The sequence below is a fragment of the Megalops cyprinoides genome, chromosome 24 (assembly GCF_013368585.1).
Source record: "Megalops cyprinoides isolate fMegCyp1 chromosome 24, fMegCyp1.pri, whole genome shotgun sequence".
Lineage (NCBI taxonomy): Eukaryota > Metazoa > Chordata > Actinopteri > Elopiformes > Megalopidae > Megalops > Megalops cyprinoides.
This window is the reverse complement of record NC_050606.1, coordinates 15,963,928-15,986,454: the sequence shown is the minus strand read 5'-3', so window position 1 is coordinate 15,986,454 and position 22,527 is coordinate 15,963,928. Positions and strand designations below refer to the sequence as shown.

Genomic DNA, 22,527 nt, shown 5'->3' with positions numbered 1-22,527 from the left:
TGTGGGCGGCGCCCCTCGCTCTCGGCCAATCACGGGGGGGGGGGGATTTTAATCCAGCCGCCCGGTCAGGAAGTCTCCACTAATCCCCGGAGGGAAGCCGGCCAATCGCCTGGGCACTACGGCGGTTGGGAAACTGCGGGGGACGCGGTTGCGGCAGCTGAGGAAAAAGCACGAGGTGGAGAGTGACATAACCACAGCGGTGCGGTACCTCCCTCCCTCAACAACACACACATTCCCCAGGGAGGAGATCCAGGCCAAGGGCTCTAAGGATCCAACAGGTACACAGGGCTGTGTGCTGCAGAACATCTGGGATCCAGAGCAGGCAAGGGAGGCAGCAGCAGGAATGACGCATATATTAGCTGAACAGGTAGGGCGGGTGGAGGCTTCACCACACCCTATGCAAATGTTTCACGCGGTATATGGAGACTGAAGCTGTGACCGTACTGACATGGGAGCCACAGACTGAATCCAAGATCCAAAAGCCAATCACAGACACACATACATACACGCACACACGCGCACACAAAGGAAGAATCGTGTCTGTTCTTTGAGGCCACTCCCCCTGCTTCCTCTACCCTTACAGTAGGCCTGGCAGGACGGGCCCTTTGCATTGAGGGTAACAGACTCCACCCTCCAGTGATCTGAAGACTCTCTCTGCACAGGGCAGGTGGTATAAAACTGCCAGCCAGATTTACAACTTGCAGACAGCCTTCCCATCACAGAGACATGCCGTACTGAAAGTGCAAGCTGAAGGGATAGCATGCCGTTACAGCACAGCTGTGGAAAAAGCGAAAGTCTTTTCCCCAAGGGCTGCAGGTTACTGCAGGTTCATCAGGGGAACTTTAAACTGGTTGAGACCTGGAGTAATCAGGAAACAGACTGATTATCCAAATGATTAACCTAATGATGCAATTATGCCAGCGGGAACTACGCAAGAGCTGGGCACACAAACAATCAAGAGTCCTACAAAACACCAGGACTCCCCCCATCTCACCACAAACAACCACAGGCATTTTATTGCCTTTGGCTTGAGGTACGGGCCCAGCCCAATCCTGGAAAGGGCAACTAGGGTCATTCTCTGACAAATTATTTTATTGAAGGCATTAGCTAAGCATATAGCTAATATCAGCAAGACAGTACTAACAAGTATAAATAAGTACTCTAAAAATTAAATCCAGGGAAATTGGTCGGTTGATAAATGGTCGTCGTAAGAGTAATTTGTAAACATTTGATGTCTCCCTCAGTCTTTCCCCAGTTTTAATTTTTCAGAGGACAACCCTCAGTGCCTTTCAAGTATTTAAGCGTTGGCTGTGAGACTACAGGCTACTCTACACACAGGACTCATAAAGGCAACAGAGCTGCACAGTGCTGTCAAATGAAGCACATTAATGGGAACTAATTAGCACAGAATTAACGAGCGCGGAAAAAACGGGCATTCTTATGTCCCCGGGTTGAGACTGAAATTTCCTGATTAGAAAGGAGGGCTTTCACTAAGCCCGTCAAAGTGACACTTCGCTGGACCCCTCTCTTCCTGCACACGTTTTTAAGATGACCTCCTGACACCGGCCTGTGTCAGCAGAAACCGTGTTGTGGAAACAAAGATTGTCGGACACCGGCAAGAATGGTGAGAGCGGAACTGCGACTCCTGCCATTTCTGAAAAGTGGTGCGTGCGCATTTATGCCTTCATGAGAGAATCCTGCCCTGGGGTCAGGAACGGGGCCGAGTCCGACTCGCTGCGTGTCATGTGACTCGAGGACAGGCAGCGACTGCCGACGGGACGGGGGGGTGAGAAGCACGTGCCTCAGGGGGAGCCACGGGCCTCCCTCCCGCTGAGCGGAGAAGCCCAGAGAGTAACTCAACTGCCATGTTAAGCCAGAGTGCTCCTCAGCCGGCCTGCAAAGCTTCAGCAATGTGTCAATGTTGACAGTAAACATTGCGAAAGTGTTATCCGCTCGCAGCGGAAGGAAAGTTGCTGAGAGGGCTGGGCATAGAGGAACCAGCCAGGCCTGGATCACTTTCACTTTCAGCTTTGGGTGCAGCAGGCTCAAGGCAGCACTGTTGCATAGTGGAGAGAACAGCTTATAACCCAACGGCTTGCTAACACTGTAGCAACCTTATCGAGTTCTGACACAATCATTACATTACATTACTGTCATTTAGCAGATATTCTTACCCAGATAGACTTGCATAGGTTACATCCATTTATACAGCTGAATATTTACTGAGACAGCTATGGGCTAAGTACCTTGCCCGAGGGTACAACAGCGGTGCCCCATCAGGGAATCGAACCAGTGACCTTTCAGTTACCATCCCACTCCTTGTCACTACACTACACTGCTGAATCATGGGAACACAGAGAGAGAGAGTGCAGAGCTGGCTGTCTGTCTCCACCATGCTCCTGAGGGCTCACTGACACCGTCTGTGACGTCATTCCTGAGTTAGCGAGAGGCACTATAATCTCCTGCGTCTGAGACAGGGGGTCTTACGGCGCAGCAGGCTAAACTACCAGGAAGCATGCCATGTGGCTGAAAAAGCCTGCCCGCTTATACGCTGGCATTTCAGCACAACTGCTCCACCGAGTGCCAGGGTCAGCTGATGCGGTAATCGCCCTGGTAACTAAATTCTCCTTAACAAAGCTCATTTATTCCTCTTTTCGGCCCCTTGCGAAAGCAACTCCAGACAAAATTAAGGATAGATTTTCCGGCCTCACTGTAACAAGCCCGATGCTGACCTTGGTCAAAGGCGGCATGCCATCTCTCCCACCTTGCTGCGCTATCTGATGTCAGGGAATCTGATATGGCTTTAAGAATACTCATATTTTCAGCAGTGCAGTTATGTCTACTCAACAGCTCAATGTCTCTTAGCGAGCCTGTGAAAAGCTAATCATAAATCTTATTAAACTGTCATTAAATAAACCCATAAAAATTTCAAGGAAAAAAGTACTGAAAAGGAATAAAAATAATGTTGTCACTACATCTTCTGAGCAGCTTCTTTTGAGGAAACAAATCTAAACGAATTATCTTTACTCTGTGCTACACTGTGTTGGCCACAAGAATCTTTGGATCTCGCCACTGCTAGTACTGAATGTGACTTGTATTATCATGACGTAATGCTCTGTTATGTAGTTAATGAGTTTGGCTTGGGTTTAGCCAAGTGGGATAACTCCATGGCAACCGTTATGGCTCAGGTTAAGGTTAGGCCTTTGGGTGTCAGGACTAACACTGTGGCTGTGAGCATTCACACAATGAATACCTGGTAAGGGCCTAAAAGTCCAGTATATTCTCATACTATGTCAGGCATCGTGTGAGGACTGTTTATCAGGAGTAACAACACAGAAAGTGCCTCACTGGTTGGCCCGTAAAACGCAGTGTTACCGATCAGTCTTTTCACTCCACTGAGTATCCACGCTTGTTTGTTTACTCAGCAAGATTTCTACGGCAGCCCGCTGCATATGAATAAGTGTTGATAATGCTGTTGTCATGGGCGCCGAAAATAAACACGGACCGTGTCAATCGGACCATCGCGTGTCCAGCTGGCTACCCCGAGACAGCTCCGTGGGCCTTTCAGAGACCACACAGAGGGAGACTATGGTTCAGGCGGCCATAGCCAATCCCATCCAGCCTCTCCGGTAAGGAGGGAGTGCATGTTCTCTTCCTAACCTACTGGGCACGCTCGATCACCTCAGCGAGGTGAAGCTCTTTGGCCGGCACAGCTGTTTCCCGTAGCGATCAGAATAAAGAGCGCCGGGTGCATCTGCCAAAGTTCTGCGCAGTGAGGCAGTGACGTGCCGTTTTTTTTTTTTTTTTCCTTTTTGATGCGTTATTAATACTCATAAATGAAAACAGCAGGATGAGTTGCGTGTAACGTGACCCAGATGCCCCAGGTGACCCAGATGGCTGCAAAAATTCATGGAATACAAGAAAAAAAAACAAATGCGGAAAACCTGCACCGCTTATGGGACGGAGAGAGAGAAATTGTGAGTTTTGCACTTGATTGAGTGTTGTCAGCACAACCGCAGGAAATGAGGAGTAAGGGTTTGCCCTGTGAAAGGGAAACAAACAGCTCTCCAGTGACGGTGGATTCGGAGGAGTTTTTGGGAGAGAGGGTCAAACTTTTGATTGTGTTGCTTGCAACACTGAGCATGACCTTGGGCTATTTTCAGAACTCTGTTGGCTGCCCTGACCCTGTTTTGCGTGACTGCCTGACCCTTCTGTATAAACACCACAAACCTTTTGATTTTTGAACCTCTCTTTAAAGATGTTGTCCAAACTGAAAAACGCAAGAACAATGTCAAGGAAGGCTTGTGCCCTGTGAGGAGCTAACAGTTGGAGGTAAAGAAAAAACACCACGCTATGTACAGGCTTTTTGTGTTTAAATCAAAGCACCTTCCGACCTCAAAAGGTTTCCTTAAGTATTACTCTGTGTCAAAAATCATAAGTCAAGTTTTCATGAATTAGTTTCTTTGATAGAAAATGACCAAACCATAATAACCTCTTAAGAACACCTTCTGAGGTCCGGAAGGCACTTGAGGTAACAGTGAACACCATCCATCCTGCTCAGACCACAGCAGGCGGACCACAGCCGCTCGCCCACCAAAGCTGACCGACGTCATTGCTCATTACATGGCTAATGAGCTCCTGCAAGTACTGCAGCCAGCCCTGACTCACAAAATCATTAACTCGAGTAAGGCATGCTTCATCACGACACCCAGCAGGAAACGCATCATTCAGAGACAGGCAGTATTCCTCAGTACACCGCCAGAGTGCAAGCCCAGCCAAGGAGCTGAGCACGGCAGGGCCCGCGACATTTGCAGAAACTCATTTGCAGTCCAGCAGGTACCTGAGATGCTTCCGAGGACAACCACTGGACTGTTTATTATAGATTACTTAGTGTAATATGGACCTGATATGGGTACGGCCATCTTACATTTCCATGAAATTTTGCACGTTGAGAGGTGTCCTTTCTGCATTTTGATGTCAGGCTTATTGATGCTGTTTTCAAATGTACAATTTTTGAGAACTGGAAAGACTGTGGAGAGAGAGAGAGGAGACTGCAGCATGGAACACCATGCCTCAAACAAGGATTAACTGTACCGTAGCTGAATAACAAAGGGCTTTGCTCTGGTAAACAGGTAACAGGCGTACTCAGGAGAACAGGTAATAAAGCACTCAAGAGAAGAAGTCATGCAGACGTGAACATGCAGTGTAACGCTGTTGAATTCAGGAAATAAGGTAACACAGGTGAACTCAGATGAACAGGTAATACTGGTGCAGAGGCGAGAACAGGTAACACAGGTTGACTCAGATGAACAGGTAACACAGGTGGACTCAGATGAACAGGTAACACAGGTGGACTCAGATGAACAGGTAATACTGGTGCAGAGGCGAGAACAGGTAACACAGGTGGACTCAGATGAACAGGTAACACAGGTGAACAAGTAGCGCAGGTACGGTCAAGTGAGCAGGTGAAGCCGGTGTAGTCAAGAGGAACAGGTGAAACAGGCGCAGTCATGGAAAACAGGTAATCCAGGTGCACTCAGATCGTGCAGGGGGGGAAGCGGGCGACGCAGGCGTACTTACAGCGTGGACGACAGAGGCCACGGCGGCACTGAGGTCACTGGAATCCTGGGAGTCGCTCATGGCTCCCGCGGCTGTTGTGCGTGCGTGTGAGCGTGCGTGCGAGATGCAGCGGTGGGTTCTGGGTTTAGCCCTTTTCTTTCTCACTCTGACTCAGCGGGGAGCTTTTGGGCAGCATAACCTGCGGTCAGAGAGAACACAGGCTGTAAAGACAGGCACGTGTCGAACCTGAAGTGCTTTCAGTATACTAACATGCTAAGAACAACATAGCTCTACCTCTCTAAGCAAATGTACAGAGACATGCACACAGAATTTTCCCAGCTGCAGAAAATTCAGCAGCAACAGCAGCTACCTCAGAGTTTGCTGAGGTACTGCATTAGTACGTGATATTTTATTTTCATATAAAAAAATTATATATACATATGTGTGTGTGTGTATATATATATATATATAGGCAGCAATTGTTCATTTGGGTATATATGACATACAGCTATAGGTTCAATGCAATGACAAAGGCCAAGACTGATTGGTGGTATTGACATTTCAGCAAAACAATTCAAGGCAGCACAATAACTTATACTCGGTTAAAGCTTTTTACGTATTTCATGACCCCAGAAAAACTCTCCAAAGGGCTATTCTTGCTATTGCATTGATGCTGTGTGTCCTCATAACAGTTCTTACTCACAATTGTGACCATGAAGTTATACCCGAATTCTGTGCGGTCAAATTCAGTTAAATGTTACAGTAGCAAACGTCTGTAGTCAGCTCTAAGGATCATTATAGTTATTTCTGCAGGTTATTTCTATGGTTATTTCTTTTCAGGTGTGGGGTTTGCCCCTCCAAACCCTTGCACAGCAGAGCTCAAGAGTGGTGTGAAATGCCTCAGAAAAGAAAGAGCTCACAGTCCGGCTCAACTTTTTTGAAAATAACTTTTTAACAAGACCATCTTAAAGGCAGGATGCTCCAATCACAATGAGTTCACATGTCTCCCCACCAAAACAGATGACTCACAGTCTCCTAAAAACAGGAGCTTGGACAGCAAATTCAGTCCTCATAAAAAAATTAAGACTGCACCATTCTAACAACATCTGATCGGTGGCAGCTCCTGACAGTGGAAAAGAGGAAGCCATTTTTTAAAAAAATATTTTATTAAAACTTAATCTAATAAAACAACAAAGCTATCTTCCTTTAAAATAAAAATGCAGCCATTTAATCTGAATTTGCCAGTGCACAGCAATGATTACATTACACAGTATTCTGCTTAGCAGAGAGCCTTTGCAGTAGCTTTTAAATACGACCCATTATATAGAGCCTGATATTCACTTAATCTGGGTTAAGTGCCTTGCTTTAGGGTAGAACCTGGGAATTGAAACTGCATGCTTTGGGTTACAGGCCTTCCCACTACACCACACTGCTGTGATTTGATGGGGGAACATGTGGGCCTGGAGCCGTGCTAAAGAAATGGCATGCTCACTCACTGCACCAAGCACAAGCTGACTCAGCATATAAGTAAGGAATGAAATCACTGCGTCTTAATTATGATAGAGCTCATTTTTATGACATCTGATAAAACCTGTATTGAGACTTATCTACCCCCCCCCCCCTTTGCTCTTATCAAACAAGACAGAGCAATGATCAGAGCTAATGGTGAGGCTCAGAGAACACCAAAGGCAGGTATCTCCAGAATGAGCAGTGGGCTGTCGGTTGTCCATATTTCTGTGATTGGAGCTTGAAATTAATGGAACCTTTTCCACTCAACAGTCAACAAACGTTGAGCAAATTTTGAGCAGTCAGAGTTCTGAAAAAAAAAACCCTGAGAAGGTGTATAGTTAGACCAAGCAGATGGCAAAAGCACAGCACTTAATGCATACAGCAGTTTATCAATACCAGCAAGTCCAACCAAACCCTTCCCTGGGTTAAATTTCTGCATTGAGCAATAAACTAAATTGTTTTTTACTTATTATTTTAAGTAAATAATAAACGTCTTAAAAAGGTTGGTCCTGATGGGTGGCCTGTAGCCTCAGGAAACAGTGTGATGTACGGAACAGTGCCACGGCCACCAGCCATCAGCAGTCGAGCCAGATAGTCCTCATCACATCCTCAGAGGTCATTCACCACCTGCCACCTGATAACAGCCAGATAAGACCGCTACCATGGTGACAGCATTTGGCCACAAAGATCACACAAGGATTCCTCACGGAAAGGACAACCACTGCTTGAGTCACCTAAGCATGAGTGTAAGACTGTGTTTTTTTTTTTTTTTTTTTTTAAATCATGGACTGCTTGTACTGAAAAATACATTCCAGCACAAGCACTTCTGGTAGTGTACGATGTTTGCACCACCAAGGTCGATGCCGAAACTTCTAGAAATGACCCCATTTTCAAAAAGCACTGTCTGTTACAGCATACCAGTGTAGGGCATTCAGGAAATCCGAGAACTAGGGAAAAATGGCTGCAGCCAGGACAGCTGTGTCACTTCTTCCTTCCTCAGTGTCACTGATGCTTTTTTTAATTATCTACAGCCAGGAACTTTTTATGATAACATGTCAGGTGACGACTGTGCTCTAAATTGAGATAAGGTATGCGCAGAGGCCGACCAAACAAATGCAGCGGATGATTCACCAGCTCAATCAGCACACAGTGGGTGTCTCATAACATATGGGACCGGTTTATGGCAAGCAACACTTCTCCCAGCAATTAGGCGCAGTACTGGCATATCCATCCCAATTAAACGCCCGGTTGTCTCTGGACTTATGCAGAATTGGCTGAATGAAAATGGTTCATCACACAGCTGGTAAGCAAAGCTGCCGTTAAGTATTGTTTTGAGTTTTTGAGTTAAACATCTGCTGCAGCTCTAAGCTTTTGGCAGAGGCCAAGGTGGAGGGTTTTAACCTAATATAATGCATTTGCTCAGCATACACCACCTAAAAGCACCAAAATCTTGTAATTTCAGTGACCTGTGTATACAGCTGGGTTCACTCAATGAAGGAATAGAGGAATTTGCTCAGGGGTGATCCACCCCCCCCCACAGGACACAACCCCTATTTCCCCACCCACTATTTCACACTGCTGCCCTCATAGGTAAGCGAGACCCAGAAAAAGAATCTCCACCCCACACTCTCCTCGCAGTGACCAACCAATGGCAGAGCAGAGGGGGCGGGCCTGGGGCAGGACGCTAATGAGGGAGGTGAGGGAAGTCGTTAAGTTCCATTAACGGTCCCGGCAACCGTCCCAGCATGCAGTGGATCACGAGCAGCCGGTAACCAGCCTTCATTCCATTATCATGGGGTGGCTTTTCACAGCCAGCCCGACGGGCTGGATTGGGAAGAGGCTCTTGGGGAATTCAATTATGCCTTTCGGCTCGCTTGTATGGCTACTGTCTACAGAGTCGGCAAAGTAACAACACGTACAGCCTGAAGACATGTGGGGTGAAAAGGAAGCACATACAATCACAGAAACGTGAGTCATAAAGATGTAGACCATCCCTTTGGGTGAGCCCAGGTGATTTAAGTCCACCCCCACTTCAGCTGACTGAATGCACTCTTAAGGGTATAATTCCTGTACTTAGTGTCACTTGCAGAGAAAGCAGTCCAGACAAGGGGACCACAGTTCTCCTGGCAGCTCAGCTCTAAGGCAACACATACTTCATTGATTCTTGAGGCTTAAACATATCAAAGGCCCAGCTAATAATACAAACCGGCCTTAAATGGCAGCATTTTAACAAAAGGCACTTGCAAGAGATTAGGCTGGCCTCGTTTGTTGTTGTTTTCAGAAGCAGTGGAGGGTTCGGATAAACGCTCGGTAAGATGTTTGGATAGCACGTTTTGTTTTGTTTTTTTAATAGGGAGTTATGAATAAAGTGATACACGAGCGCTCCTGCAGGCAGAATCTGTGAAACGATCCCATCTGCTGCCTGACGGGACTGTGAACTGCAACGGAACAGCGAACCAGCACCGAAAACGTGTTTGCGGGGTGAAGCGGCTCCTGCACAGCGTGAACCGATATCGGGTTCAGCCAAGATTACAAAGAGTATTAGACTTAGAGAGGAGACTTAGAAAGGTAAATGGCCCTAAGTCTGGCAAAGCAGGGGGCAACAGTGCGGTGTGGAGGTTAGGGCTTTGGGTTCGTGACCGTAGGATCGTGGGAAAGCTGCTGCCCCTCCGAGAAATGTTATCTAAATACAAGTGCCAGCGGACCACAGGGAAGAGCAACAGCAAGGGAAAGGGATATACACTGAGTATGCATGCACCGTCGACATCGACAACCACAGCGAATCTAATCCTTGGGATCGGCGCAAGCTTTCCACCGTGATCCTCATCTCTGCTCGGGATTTTTCAGAAGTCACAAGTGGTTAGCAGCCGTGTCTCTACAGCTGAAACATCCTAGAACTAAAGCGATGCGATAAAAACCAAATGAAGTAAAAGTGAGTCTGAAATCAATGCAGACGCCAAAGGAGGAACACACTGGAGAAGCCTGTGAGAGGAAAAATGTGCGCTGAAACGTGGATTGGCCCTGCATACACGTGGGCTGGTGTTCGGGCCAAGTTCATCAGACTAGACCGCCATTAACCGAGGAGGAGTGAGGAGCCTTGATGTCTCTGCGTGTGCTGAGAAGGAAACACGGAGGAGAAGCAGACAGCACACATCCCTTCAAAGTGCTACCGTAACATTAGGCGTTCTTCCATAAAAGTCCATATGAGATGAAGACAGACACCGTGCAGACACAGTTATGGAATGCACGCAAGAAGCTAACAAATAAGTTTAACATCATTCCACCTGTAAGCAGCAGCATTTCAATTCACCCTAGAGTAGAATAGGTGGGTATTAAGATAGCACATCACACAACCTCTGAGGAGGGAAACAGCCCTTGGTTGAATTAGCTGATGTATGTGTTAACATCAACACCACTAATTTACCAGCAGGAAGAAGAGCTCAGCATCCTTCTCCTGCCATATGCAGACCTGGTGGACATATTTTCTGAACCGGCAAAGCAAGGGGAAATTCCACCCCATCATTCACTCCGGGACAGGTAACGTTTCACAGGGCTCACCACACCTCCAGAAAAGCCTGTTAAAGACAGGTGTTGAAATGCGAGTGGGCAACAATGGCCATCCGCAAACACTGCCAACAACCAGAGGGAGTGGAAAAGTACCCTTTCATATGATTCCTTTTATAAATGAACGATAAACATACATCTGTGCTATACACAGGAATTAAAGTACAATGCTATTGCCATTTTGGAGACATGCCCAAGCACACAGCTAAAGTGCACCTCTCCCTTTCTTCTCGGAAGTTCACCTGTACATCAGATTTGAGCTAAAGTTCAGATTACAGATTATAGAAAACATCCTGTTCTTCTTCGGAACCATTGTGTGGGCAATGATATTCGTCAATGGCATCTAGCCACCGAATACACATCAGGACCTTAGGCAGAATGCTGTGGTTCAGAATCATGATGAACAACCACCTACCCTATCCAACGGCCTTTCATCATAAACCCAACCAAAGGTTAGCAGAGCACTTCTCCCATTCACAGTCAGGTCAGGCAGATGTCTGTGCTAGCTGCAGAATTAATATTGATTGGAGGGAAAGGGGAAGCTCCATCTGCAGTTTGATCAGTCTAATAAGTGAGGGCCTTGGAAAACCCCTTATGTCTCCATGTCACGTGTTAATACTAGCCCTTGGTGGGAGCTGCTTATTTTGACTGAGTGCTGTACACAAAAGTAAGAAATCACCACTTTTTAGGACAACAGTCTCATCTCTTCCCCAGATCACAGGTTTCCTCACTGAGCACTATTCTTTGCTCCAATTCAGTGGCTCCCAGATTACAGGGTATCTCGGAAGCTAAGCCTAATGATATTTTTAGGTTTCATTATCCGAGAAGCACATGATTATAGATTTTGTTAACTGGAGATGATGACGGTTATCTCAGGATTAACAACTGGTGGTCAAGATCACGGGACTGGTAATATCAGAATTTCCAAAGTACTGGATGCTTATCTCGAGATGATAAGATTTTAGGATGACCAAATGTGGTCATTTCCAGTTCTCTAGATACATAATCTAAGGATTTCAAGTAAAGCAGGCGATTTAACAGAAGTTATCTATATTTTATGGCCTAATGTACTCTTTAGAGGATTTTACCAATGCGGATTATGAAACTGAACACACTAGCCAGTGACACTGGGTTGGATTTCTTACTTTATCATAAATATCGTGGGTAATATTTTCACAAGAGGAATTATTTCACACGCTATACAGCCATAAAATCATTCAGCAATGATAGAAATTTGAGGTCAATTTCCAGTTTATCACTTTTCATCTGACAGGAAGTAAGCCCAGAGAGGCTAAAAAGCACTGAGTTCCAGGTCTGCTAACAGATGATGCATACGCACGTGGGAGAGCAAAAAATAAAACCGCAGGACTGTCTACATCCCCCCGCCCCTCTCTCAGTAGCTGTTCCCTTTGGTGATGCCTCAAGGTGACACAGGACAGAGTGACTCAGCACCCTTTGTCTGGAATTTTAAAAACTGTCCCTCGCTGTCTGGATGTCAGCCCCCAAAACTCCGAACCGCCGTTTCTGCAGCACAGGACTCAGACAGCGCCAAACACACCCTCTCCTTTTTTAAACATGCTTATGACCGTTTTCCACACGGCAGACTAGCCATGCTGAAAATCAGTGACAGCACAGCAACGTCCACAGAGACGGACCCGACTCCAGCTGCACCCGATACGACATGCACGCTAGCCACGCTAGCCCCCCCCGCACGCTGGCCCCACTCTGACGCTCAGATTACCCCCCGATGGGCCGAGCAGCTGTGACGCGCGCAGAAGAATCCCCGCGTCAGCCGCTTCTGCGCCACTTTAGCGTCCTGCCCGCTGAAGCACGGAGAGTCACAGGTCACATAGCTGGGGCATTATAGCACCTCAGCTCTGTTCCACCACACTAAGCGCCGCTTTCAGAGCTGGGCGACGTGGTGGCCCATCTCATTAAAAACGTTTTTCCCCCCCGAAGCGAGCTTGCGTCCTGCCCTCTCCGAACCGGTGGAACAACGGCAACAGGTGTGAGAGTCACCGAGGGCTCTCGCTGACTATGACTGCCGGCCTTCGCCAGCTCAGTTAAATGTGTGGCCTAAGAAGCTTTTGATATACGGCCCCTGGCAGTTACTGTTCTCCAAACAGTGAAACGTTTCACAGGAGTGATTACATTCTGCATTAGCCCTTCCCCTCAGGCCACATTCAAGCAAACCCGGCCTTCACCGCATCAGCTCTGAGCTCGTTCAAAACTGCCTTTTGGGGTTTTTGCTGTATTTCTGCACCCGTACCTAATTCTAAAGTGTCTCAAGCGTCACCTGCTCTACAATCTTTCTCTACATGCCAGGTATTAGCACAGTGCAACACACACATAGGTGGGGAAGACTTATACGTTCTATATTTGGGACAATAAAAATGAATTCGCTTGATGAATTATCTTTACCTCACCCTCCCATTTTCATATTCCCTCTAATAACGCGATAATACAAAGAGACCTTGTTTTTCCTGCACCGTTTTTTGTATTTATGGGAGGTGGCTGCAATATGCTGCTGCAAACATTGCAGTTTCCAGCTCCTCAAAGCCACAATGAGCACACCTACTTCAGCTAGGGCCACGTTAAGCCACTTTAAGTGTCGTATCAGAGAGCGAGCCGAGAAACTGGCCCCAGCAAACGCCTTGTAGCTGGATGCAATGTAAGCACAGCCCTCCCACCTGGCATGCTGAGGTAAGGTTCTTGGGAACACGGCATGCGTTCCCTCAGGCTAGACAGACTCGTTTCAACAACCTGTACGTGTCTCGGCTGTCAGGCATTCCCATCAACACAGCCACGATCAACACACAAAAACAAACATGGTTTTTAATATCTTCGTTATTTTCATCTCGGCTCCTCGGATTGTTTTCTAATCCTCAATGGCATTTTGAAGGTATTGCCTTCTGGGCTGATTTATTAACATGAACACGACCGGTTCTCAAGGCCAAATTCCAAGGCAGCGTTGTTAGGGGAGGAAAAAACAGTCTCATTATTAACAGGAACAATTTCACATTTATATTGTTTGTGCTGGGTTTGATCAATGGCATCACAGGGAATGGGTACTTAAATTCTTCACAGCAGGGGCTTCTCTCTTTCTGCTGTAACCAAAGAAATCACTGAAGAACATTTATGGAAATTTATGCAAATGCAATTGGGTATGACTGCAGGTGCCAATCATTTAAGCACAGCAACATCACAGTGGAGTCTGTGGGAATAGCTCTCCTTTCCTAAGAATCTTATTCCAGCAGCACGACAGTCCCCCCCCCCCCCCCCCCCTTGTCCTAGCTCTGCACCAACGCTCTTTTCGTCTAGTCATGCCTGCACCCCCTCCACACCCCTGGCTGCACCCTCCCAGGCATGGTGACATCACATGCCCCCCTTAGTTCAACCTTCGGGTAAAAGTCTGAGAGTCAAAGCTGCTGGAGCGGAGCCATGGTGGATTATTTTTACTTTCTGATGACAGCTTAAACCTGGCAGTTCAGTTAACTAAGAAATCATTTACCCGATACCTACGGCTCCGGTTGCAACATAGGTTTGCCCTGGTACATCAATCAGCCTCACCTCATTACCTTTCCATCTATTCACACAGGTCAGTAATGCTGTTCAAAATCCACTATATTAAACTACCTGAAACTTATAAAATAATACGACTTATTTCCCAGAGAGCAGAAGTCCAGTCAGTGTACAGGAGTTTGTTTTCTAAAACTCTTCATTCAACTATGATGAAAGCCACTCCTCCCAATCCTTATTTGCTTCAATATACTCCCTGTCTGTTTCAAAGGGTATTGTGGAACTCTGTATTTAACCCTTTAGAACTATTTGATAACTGTCTTAACTCCACATTCCAAGGGATGTCATAGCTGCAGTTGGCTTTCCCCTTGACCTTACAAGACAAGCCATATTTGAGAGTTCTTTCGTCTCCATGGAGTGGCTGCAATTTCATGGAAACAATTTTCTACACTTTGTAATAAAGAAATTCCTTCAGAAGGACACACACGACATCTCATTTAAAAAAAAAAAAAACAGGAAAATGGTGCATTAAAATTAAAACACTTAAGTCTCTGAAGACCGATAAGGCGTAATGAGAAAATAAAGTGAACTTAAAATTAGACAAAATTAACATGGTTATTAAGTTTGTATCTGTGACTTTCAGTGCTCTAGCTACACTAAGGGTGCAGTTTATTCACTGTTCCCAAGCAGAACACATTTATAATACATCTCACATTTAATTCAGACACCCATTTCCAACTAAACTTTCCATGGATGCAAACTGTATATGAAGCTACTGTTAATCCTCAAGTCAAATTTTCTTCAGCTCACAGAAGATTAAGAAAAAAAAACAGGAACTGGAACTGTGGTCACGTCTAAATAAATATATTCTTATAAATAGTCATGGAGAGAAAGAGAAGCAGAGGGAGAGAGAGACAAGGAGGAGAGAGACAGAGGCATTCCTAACTCTTTCCACTAAACCTCACACAAAGGGCACTCTATGAAAGCCGCACCAGAACAATTTCATTTTTCATTAAACCAGAGCGCTTTCCATGTGCGCCCGGCGAACGAAGGCTCCGGCTTCGGGTGACACGAACGCGTTCGCGAAAGGGAGGGAGGTGGGTGCGCTTCCAGCTGGAAGAGGAATTCATGTTTTGTCTTACAGGAAACTGTTAAAAAAGGTCAGATTAATTCTGAGAGCTTTCTCCCTACCCCCTTTCCAGACTATCGCTGACTGCAGCGCCTCCCCAGCCGAGCACAGACCGGTCTGTGTGAGGATCTGAACCGAGTGCAGTGCTGGACAGAACCACAGGGGGAGAAAAAAAAAGTACGGCTACCTCAGCGCTCAGGTCCCCCGGTTGCAAGACTGTCTGAATTCCAAGCAGGGGACAGGCTGGGAAAAACGGAGATGAATCAAAAGCACGCATGACAAGTGTCTAGTCTGAGCAGAGAGGCAGACAGCAGCCGGAGGAAGGTGATCCGAGCCCTGGGGGAGGGACACCAGACCCCGAGCCGGTGCTGTGGAAGGACAGAGAGAGAGAGGCAGAGAACGGCTTACCTTTGTGTGCTTACTGCCGAGGGGCTACAGCGGACATCGTAGTGCAAAGCCAAAAGCCACTGTGAGGGAAGAGAGACGAGGAGAGAGAGAGAGCCGGCACAGTTGAGAGAGAGAGAAACAGAGAGAGAGAGAGAGACAGAGAGAGAGAGGACTGTAGTTAGAGCTCTGTATTCCTTTCCTGGCTCTGCTGCTCTGGCAGCCTTCAAGTACCAACTGATAAGTTGAGCCTTCCTCCCCGGGATTATGTTTCCTCCTCCGGCCCTCTGACAAGCATGTGACCAGGGAGGTGACTCAACAGTGCGCCGCTGAATCGGAGACCCACGGACACACACAAACACACACGCACGCACGCACACACACACACACACACACACACACACACACAAACGCACGCGCGCGCACACACACACACACTCACAGCTACACACAGGAGGATCGACGCACAGGCAGATCCCAGACAATGACATCCGCACAAACTCTGATGTGCACATAAAAAAAAAAATAAAAATTCATAAAAAAAAAACATTCAAGCTGCAACCGCAAATAAACATGTGCTGTTAGACATTCCTGGAATAGCAAGCTTAAGTCTTTTTATTGTTAGCTTACAGTAAGATAACTATGACCACATAGACTCAATGGATGTAAGACCCAGAGAAAGTGAAAAGTAATTTTAAACAATATTAAGAGGCCACCAAGATTTCCTGTTCAGAAAAACAGCAGTCCTCACTAACCAATCAACATTAAATATAAAAACTTGGATATAAACAGGAAAACAGACTACACACAAACACAGAGCAGTTCACTGAATCTCCCACAAACACAGGATAGCACTCTGGTTAACACTCTTGGGATCACACACCAGCAGCCTTTACTGAGAAGACTAGCACAGTGAAGTGATTTGAGCCCGGTGCAGTATCACCTCCCTAGCAGTGCAACTGCCCTCGGAAACCATCTCAACTGCAAATGGCAAAACCTTGTTACTGTACCCCTTTGACTCAGACAGACAGAAGGAGAGAGCCATATCCAATACCACCAAGCTGAACACCATGGCCAGAACTCTGAAAGCCACTATCCATCAGACTTAGCAAGGTAGCATATAAAACAGGTTAGCATCAGTCTGTTCTGTAGTACATATCCACTATGCTAAGTGTTCCATTCCATGAGATAACATAGGGGGCTGAACGACTACAGAAGAAACGGAGACATTAACGTGTGCTGGCAGGTGGAGTGCATGCATGTGTGCCTGTGTGCGCATCTGCATGCATTTGCATGTGTGTCCGTGTGTGTTTTACATGAGCCATGCACAGGGCAGGCCTCTCTGTCACACTACACTCTCCTCTCCGGCCACAATCGAAGGCAAGCCCACAGGACGAGGGAGCATCTCTGCAGAGCGCACCTGGACGATGTGCCACACGCATCCACCGGGCTGGAGGCACTGTGGCAGCATGCGCGAGTGAGAAAGGTAGGGGAAGCAGAAGACTTTACAGCTAACTGCTGGCAGCGCTGCTTCTCATAATGGCTTTGTAACCAGTTTAGCTTTGGTTGTACTGCTGTCGCTGGTGATGGATCCACGCACAGAGCTCAAAGCAAAGCTCACCATGGCCACCTCGGCGCATTCAGGCGGATTCGGCTCAAACCACTGCCTCTCCATTCTCCTCCATGAAAACAACAGCCCGGTTCTGCTGACAGTTCTAACCCTACAATTAGCCTTACCCACACAGTGAAGAAAAGGAGCTGAAGACGCACAAGTGGATTTTATTTCTCCCGGTCCAGAAATAATGTGTGCTTGTTTTCACTAAATATGAAACTGTAGTTTTATGGCAGGCCTCAAGAGGACTATTACTGCCCCTAGGCTCAGGACTCAGATGCAGGATTGGGCATACCTCTGTCAGTTGAACAAGTGGAGGACACATTTGGTGAGGAGGCAAATCAAAACAGGGACAAAGAGTAGAGACCCACTGGCAGCAGTACCCGTTTTTGGTGAAAAGTCACCCCAAATTTGGGAGGGATGGGTGGGACAGGAGACAGATCAACCAAATTACAAAGACATCACCGATGTTCCAGTTCAGAGGGGTTGACATTTAGTTGCTTTTTGCAATTTTCGTTCCCGTTTAGCAGTGGCACCACATGCACTGCGGCCGTCGCCCAATGGGGTGGAACCGGCCCGGCGGTTGACGCGCAGGGGTCATAGGCCAAGCACACAGTCGAGGCGGCGGGCGACGGAAGCGGGGGGGAGGTGTGTGGCGGAGACCGCGGCCTGCCTTTCACCTCGCTGCCTCTCGCACAGTGCCGACAAAGCGCGCGCATACTCGCGCCGATCCCCTTGAGCCTCTCATCAAAAGGGCAGACGGCGTAGCCTGAAGTCGACCCCGGAGTTCAAAGTACGGCGCTGCTCTCCCCGCAAACTCCCCCCACCACCCGAAACTGCAAACACACGAAAGAAAAGCCCTAAGCAGACAAAGCGGTGCTTTTTTGTACAATAAATGGATCTGGCCCTTTCAACACTAAACTATTACATAATGTGGAGACTCAATCCCCCCCCCCCCCCCCCCCCCCCCCAGGGACCAAAACCAGTATTGGATCCACAAGGTTCTCTGGCCCAAACAACAGTAAGGTGACTACACAAAGAAACGGGCCTTGCCTGCCGTGAGATCTGCAGCGTATTGTTCTCATCTTTACCAAACAGACGGGAGGAGCAGCGATCAGCAAGCAGAAGACGATACATTCCTTCCCTCCCCTGGAAGGCATCATGTAGCGATCACATTATTTGCCTTGAGCAATTGATACCCGCTTGACTGCCCTCTCCCACTCGTTCAGGACTAAAAACAAGCAAACCATGAAATACTGTCAATCATACACCCTGTAGGCTGAGAACCCTTCAAGGTGCAGAATTGTAGTGCGAGCTGACCCAGGGACAGGAGAAAAGCATTGGCCCCAGCAATAACACCGAGCCCGAGTCATTGCTGCAGACGCTGACTTCAGTTCCTATAAATACATATACAGATCTAATGTGAAACTGTGGGTGTGTGAGACACCGCCCGTGTGAGTGTGACTGTGAATGACAAACAGGATGCTGTGTGTGCGTGTGTGTGTGCACGCGTGTGTGACTGCCTGTATGTTGCACCTATGGTTTGTCTTTAAAAATACACAAACTGAGAGTCATGGTGGTTTCTTGGCTAATCTTCACACGTTGAAAAAAACCACAGTAACTAAAATTTGAACCCGTTTCAAAGGCTAAGGATTTCCACATACCCCCTGCGAAAATACAAAAATAGAATTAACTATGGGCATGCTGTGGTTTGATGACAAAACGAAAAACAGAACTTCTCAGTGGTGCAATGCTTTGGTAACATTACATTACACTACGTTATTGTCATTTAGGAGATGCTCTTACCCAGAGCAACTTACAATTTTATCCATTTATACAGCTGGATATTTACTGAGGCAATTGTGGGTAATTGAATAAGTACCTTATCCAAGGGTACAGCAGCAGAGCCCCAGCAGGGGAACTGAACCAGCAACCTTTTGGTTATGAGCCCTGCTCCCTATTACTATGCTACACTGCTGCCCAGAGTAGAGCAATAGAGCAGTTGCATTTAATGTTAGAGTTTTTTTTGTTGTTGTTGTTAACTTACCCATTTGACCATACAGACAAACTAGGGACAAGACATAAGCAATATCAAGAGGAGGCAACAGAGCCTGAAGCACACATATAAGATCAGTATAATATATTATATTCATATAAGATCAGTAAAAGGGAACTGCGAGGTTTCTCTCCTCCTCAAACAGGCAGGGTGATATTGTTCACTCCTCAGCGATTCTTGCACAGGAGCACAGAACCATGGCGTTCCAGCGGTTCAAATCAAGAACATTCTTTAGTTTGATACGGTCAAACCGTAAACCGTACGGACCTAACGGATTGATGAAATTGCTCTTACCGCTGGTGAGAACCAAGCTACACCAAGTTCACAACCAATAACAAGAAATCACAGTCCAGTTAGTGAGCAGTTAAGTGGTGACTAGTTGCAAAGCCATCTCAAGTCCAGATACTACTTGACCTCTCAAAATTCCCCATTAATCATGTATATTATATACATATATATACACATATATATATATATATACACATATATATATATATATATAAAGTGGACATACTCCACAAACTCCCTACAGCTCTTACCTTGTGACCCCCATATCTTGCACAGGGGTTAGAGGTCATGACTATTACAGGCAGATTTTCTCCACAGGAAACTGATGTTCACAGTGGGCAATAAATGCTTTACAATAAATTTCTCTCTACTGTAATACAGTAGCAGAGTTCATTTACACCACAGTGACTTAAGCTCCCTTATTTACAAAATTTCTCATAAATAAGAAGACATATAGCCCCATTCCTCTTCTCTGAATGTCCTTTCAATTCCTTCCAGAAGCAGAACAGAAGACTACAGCTCTCAGGACACGTTGCTCTACACCTGTAGTTATCCGGACGGTGCTAAACAGGCTAGCTTTTTGCAATGGAAAAATCAATAGTTTTATCAAAGCATCCTTAATTGACAACTCAGCGGTGCATACCCAACCACCTGCAGCTTACCTCAACATCTCTCTTAAACTTACAGGAAAAACCACAGACACCCAGCTGTGCACAGCTGAGGGGATCCCATTACCCGCAATTTTAAAAAAAAAAACTGTTTTGCTCAGAACTTTCAGGACAACCCCGTGGAAGCTCTGAATGAACAAAGGTGATAGCTGTTTCGCTGTGGTCCAACTGCACTCCAAGTTCCGGATGCAGTAAGGACACTGCACAGCAGCACCAGCCAACAGAACTTCTACCAGTACTGTCCATGAATAAATATACTCCAGGACACAACAAGAGCTCACAAAACCACATCTGTTCTTTGCAACTAGCCTTCCAGTCTTCAGTCCTCTATATAAAACAAATTACTAGACAGCAGATCACTGCTGGTACTAGATTTAGACTTCAGCCATGTTTCATGTTTTATGATAATTATAAACCTCGTTTGCCAAAGATTTTTGTCCCTTTTGCCACAAATTAAATGAAAAAATGCCTAAAAGTCTATTCTAAGTTGCCTCTGCGTTCCTTTCAACTGACCAGAACACGCCTTTATCATAAAGGCATTCCAATCTGAGGAACGTTCACACTGACCTAGAGGATTCAGACGTCTCCAGTTCTGGACACCTAGTCCCGCACAGATGAAACTTTGACGAATAATAAGACACAGTGTATGTGACAAAACACACTGTATTAAAAACATGATATACTGGTGCATTTACTAGCTGAGATATCCTGGGATCTTATCTGTAGCTGTATTCTAAATGTTGAGACAACCACTGGCTCTTTAGGACACGAAGACGCAAGGTACTGCAGTTTGTAGTTTGCAGAATAAATTCCATCACCAGCTATTAACGGAGAGATGAAAATGGTCCACGACGGCGACAACAAACGCTGAAATAAAAGCGTTAACTGCGAACAGCTGTCTGGCATGACAAACTGTCACGGCTTTTTTACACAATCACTCGGCATACACGCATTCCTCGCTGTGTATACTCTGGCCGCGTTTCGCACATTTTAATTTGCGTGCCTTCGCATTCTCCGAGAGAGCGGCTCAAATCCCCCCGGTTCGAAGGGCATCCCGGCTCAGCGTGGCAGAAGAAAAACAACTGGATGACCTTCCGCCGAAAAAAGACAAAAAAAAAAAAAAAAGAAAAACCTCGGCTCAGTCCGCTTCGTCAGAATGTGATCAGTGGATCTTGGCAGGATGGCAGGGGAAAATGAAAATAATAATACGGAATGTTAATCCGGCGGTGTTTGAGCACTTGGAAACCAGTCAATATTTCCTATTAAAAACAATCGCGTTTCCAGCGCTGCGGGACCCGCTGAGGTTTATTGTTCTTCAAATCGCAAAATTCTCTTTAACACGTTGACCTTAATAACAAATCGCAACCCGGTTTACAAGGAGTCCGTCACGTCCAATATGCTCACTTATTTGCCCTCGTGAGTTAATAGTCCTGCGTGGCTGAACATCCCTTCGTTAAGCACAGTTTGCAACAGAGACGTGCTGTGAATGTGAGATCGGGTTAGAAAGCGAAACATGATAATATTTTATGTTTTTTTTTTTTTTTTTTTTGAAGATGCCGAGTCTGCTCAATACCAAAATAGCGCCAGCAGGGACGTTTCTAGCTATTGAAAAGATCCGGGCTAAATCAAGTTTGTCTGGGGCTTGTCTTTTTTTTTTTTGAAGGGAGATCGGCATCGGTAGGTTGGGGAGGTTATATCTACCTTTATAATAAATAAATATTATCACACCTTCGGACGCCCCAAGTCAAGTTCCGCTCTGTTACAGAGTCTGTCTGTTGTTTTGCTATAAACACCTCCTTTTTTCAGGGCGAAAATATTCGGGACTAGGTTTAAAATATTCTGGGCTATAGCCCCGAATGATCGGACCTAACGACGCCGCTGGCGCCAGCTCACATACCCAACCCCCCTTCCCCACTACGCTCCAATCTGAAGTGGGTAAAATGTGCTTGAGCTGTAGATACCCAGGGAGCGTCAGACACAAGGCCAGGAGAACAGTGCGCTGTCCAGAACTGAAAAGTCCAATGATCACGCTTATGTATTGCAGTGTGTGTGTGTGTGTGTGTGTATGTGCAGTTTATTTTTGGAGTCAGGCAGTATACTTTGAGGAAACATCATAACAGAGACAAGATTTTTTCCCCTTTGGTGACATGGGAAATACAGTATAACATGCCTTTGAGTAATACACCACTTCCTCTGTATTCACCTACTGCATTCACTACATTCAGGCTAAGGGAATATA

The 22,527-nt window shown here is 46.3% G+C and overlaps 1 protein-coding gene across 1 annotated transcript in view; it reads right to left on the bottom strand.

Annotated features, from left to right (window-relative positions):
• slc4a2a (solute carrier family 4 member 2a) overlaps nucleotides 1–22,527 on the bottom strand; it is an 84,097-nt gene that overhangs the window by 35,195 nt on the left and 26,375 nt on the right. The window contains exons 2-3 of the mRNA XM_036518662.1: nucleotides 15,689–15,747; nucleotides 5,581–5,758 (exon numbers count right to left, since the gene is read on the bottom strand). Of these exons, the coding sequence (XP_036374555.1) occupies nucleotides 5,581–5,640 (60 nt within the window). The 5' untranslated portion in view covers nucleotides 5,641–5,758; nucleotides 15,689–15,747. The remainder of the gene's footprint in view (nucleotides 1–5,580; nucleotides 5,759–15,688; nucleotides 15,748–22,527) is intronic.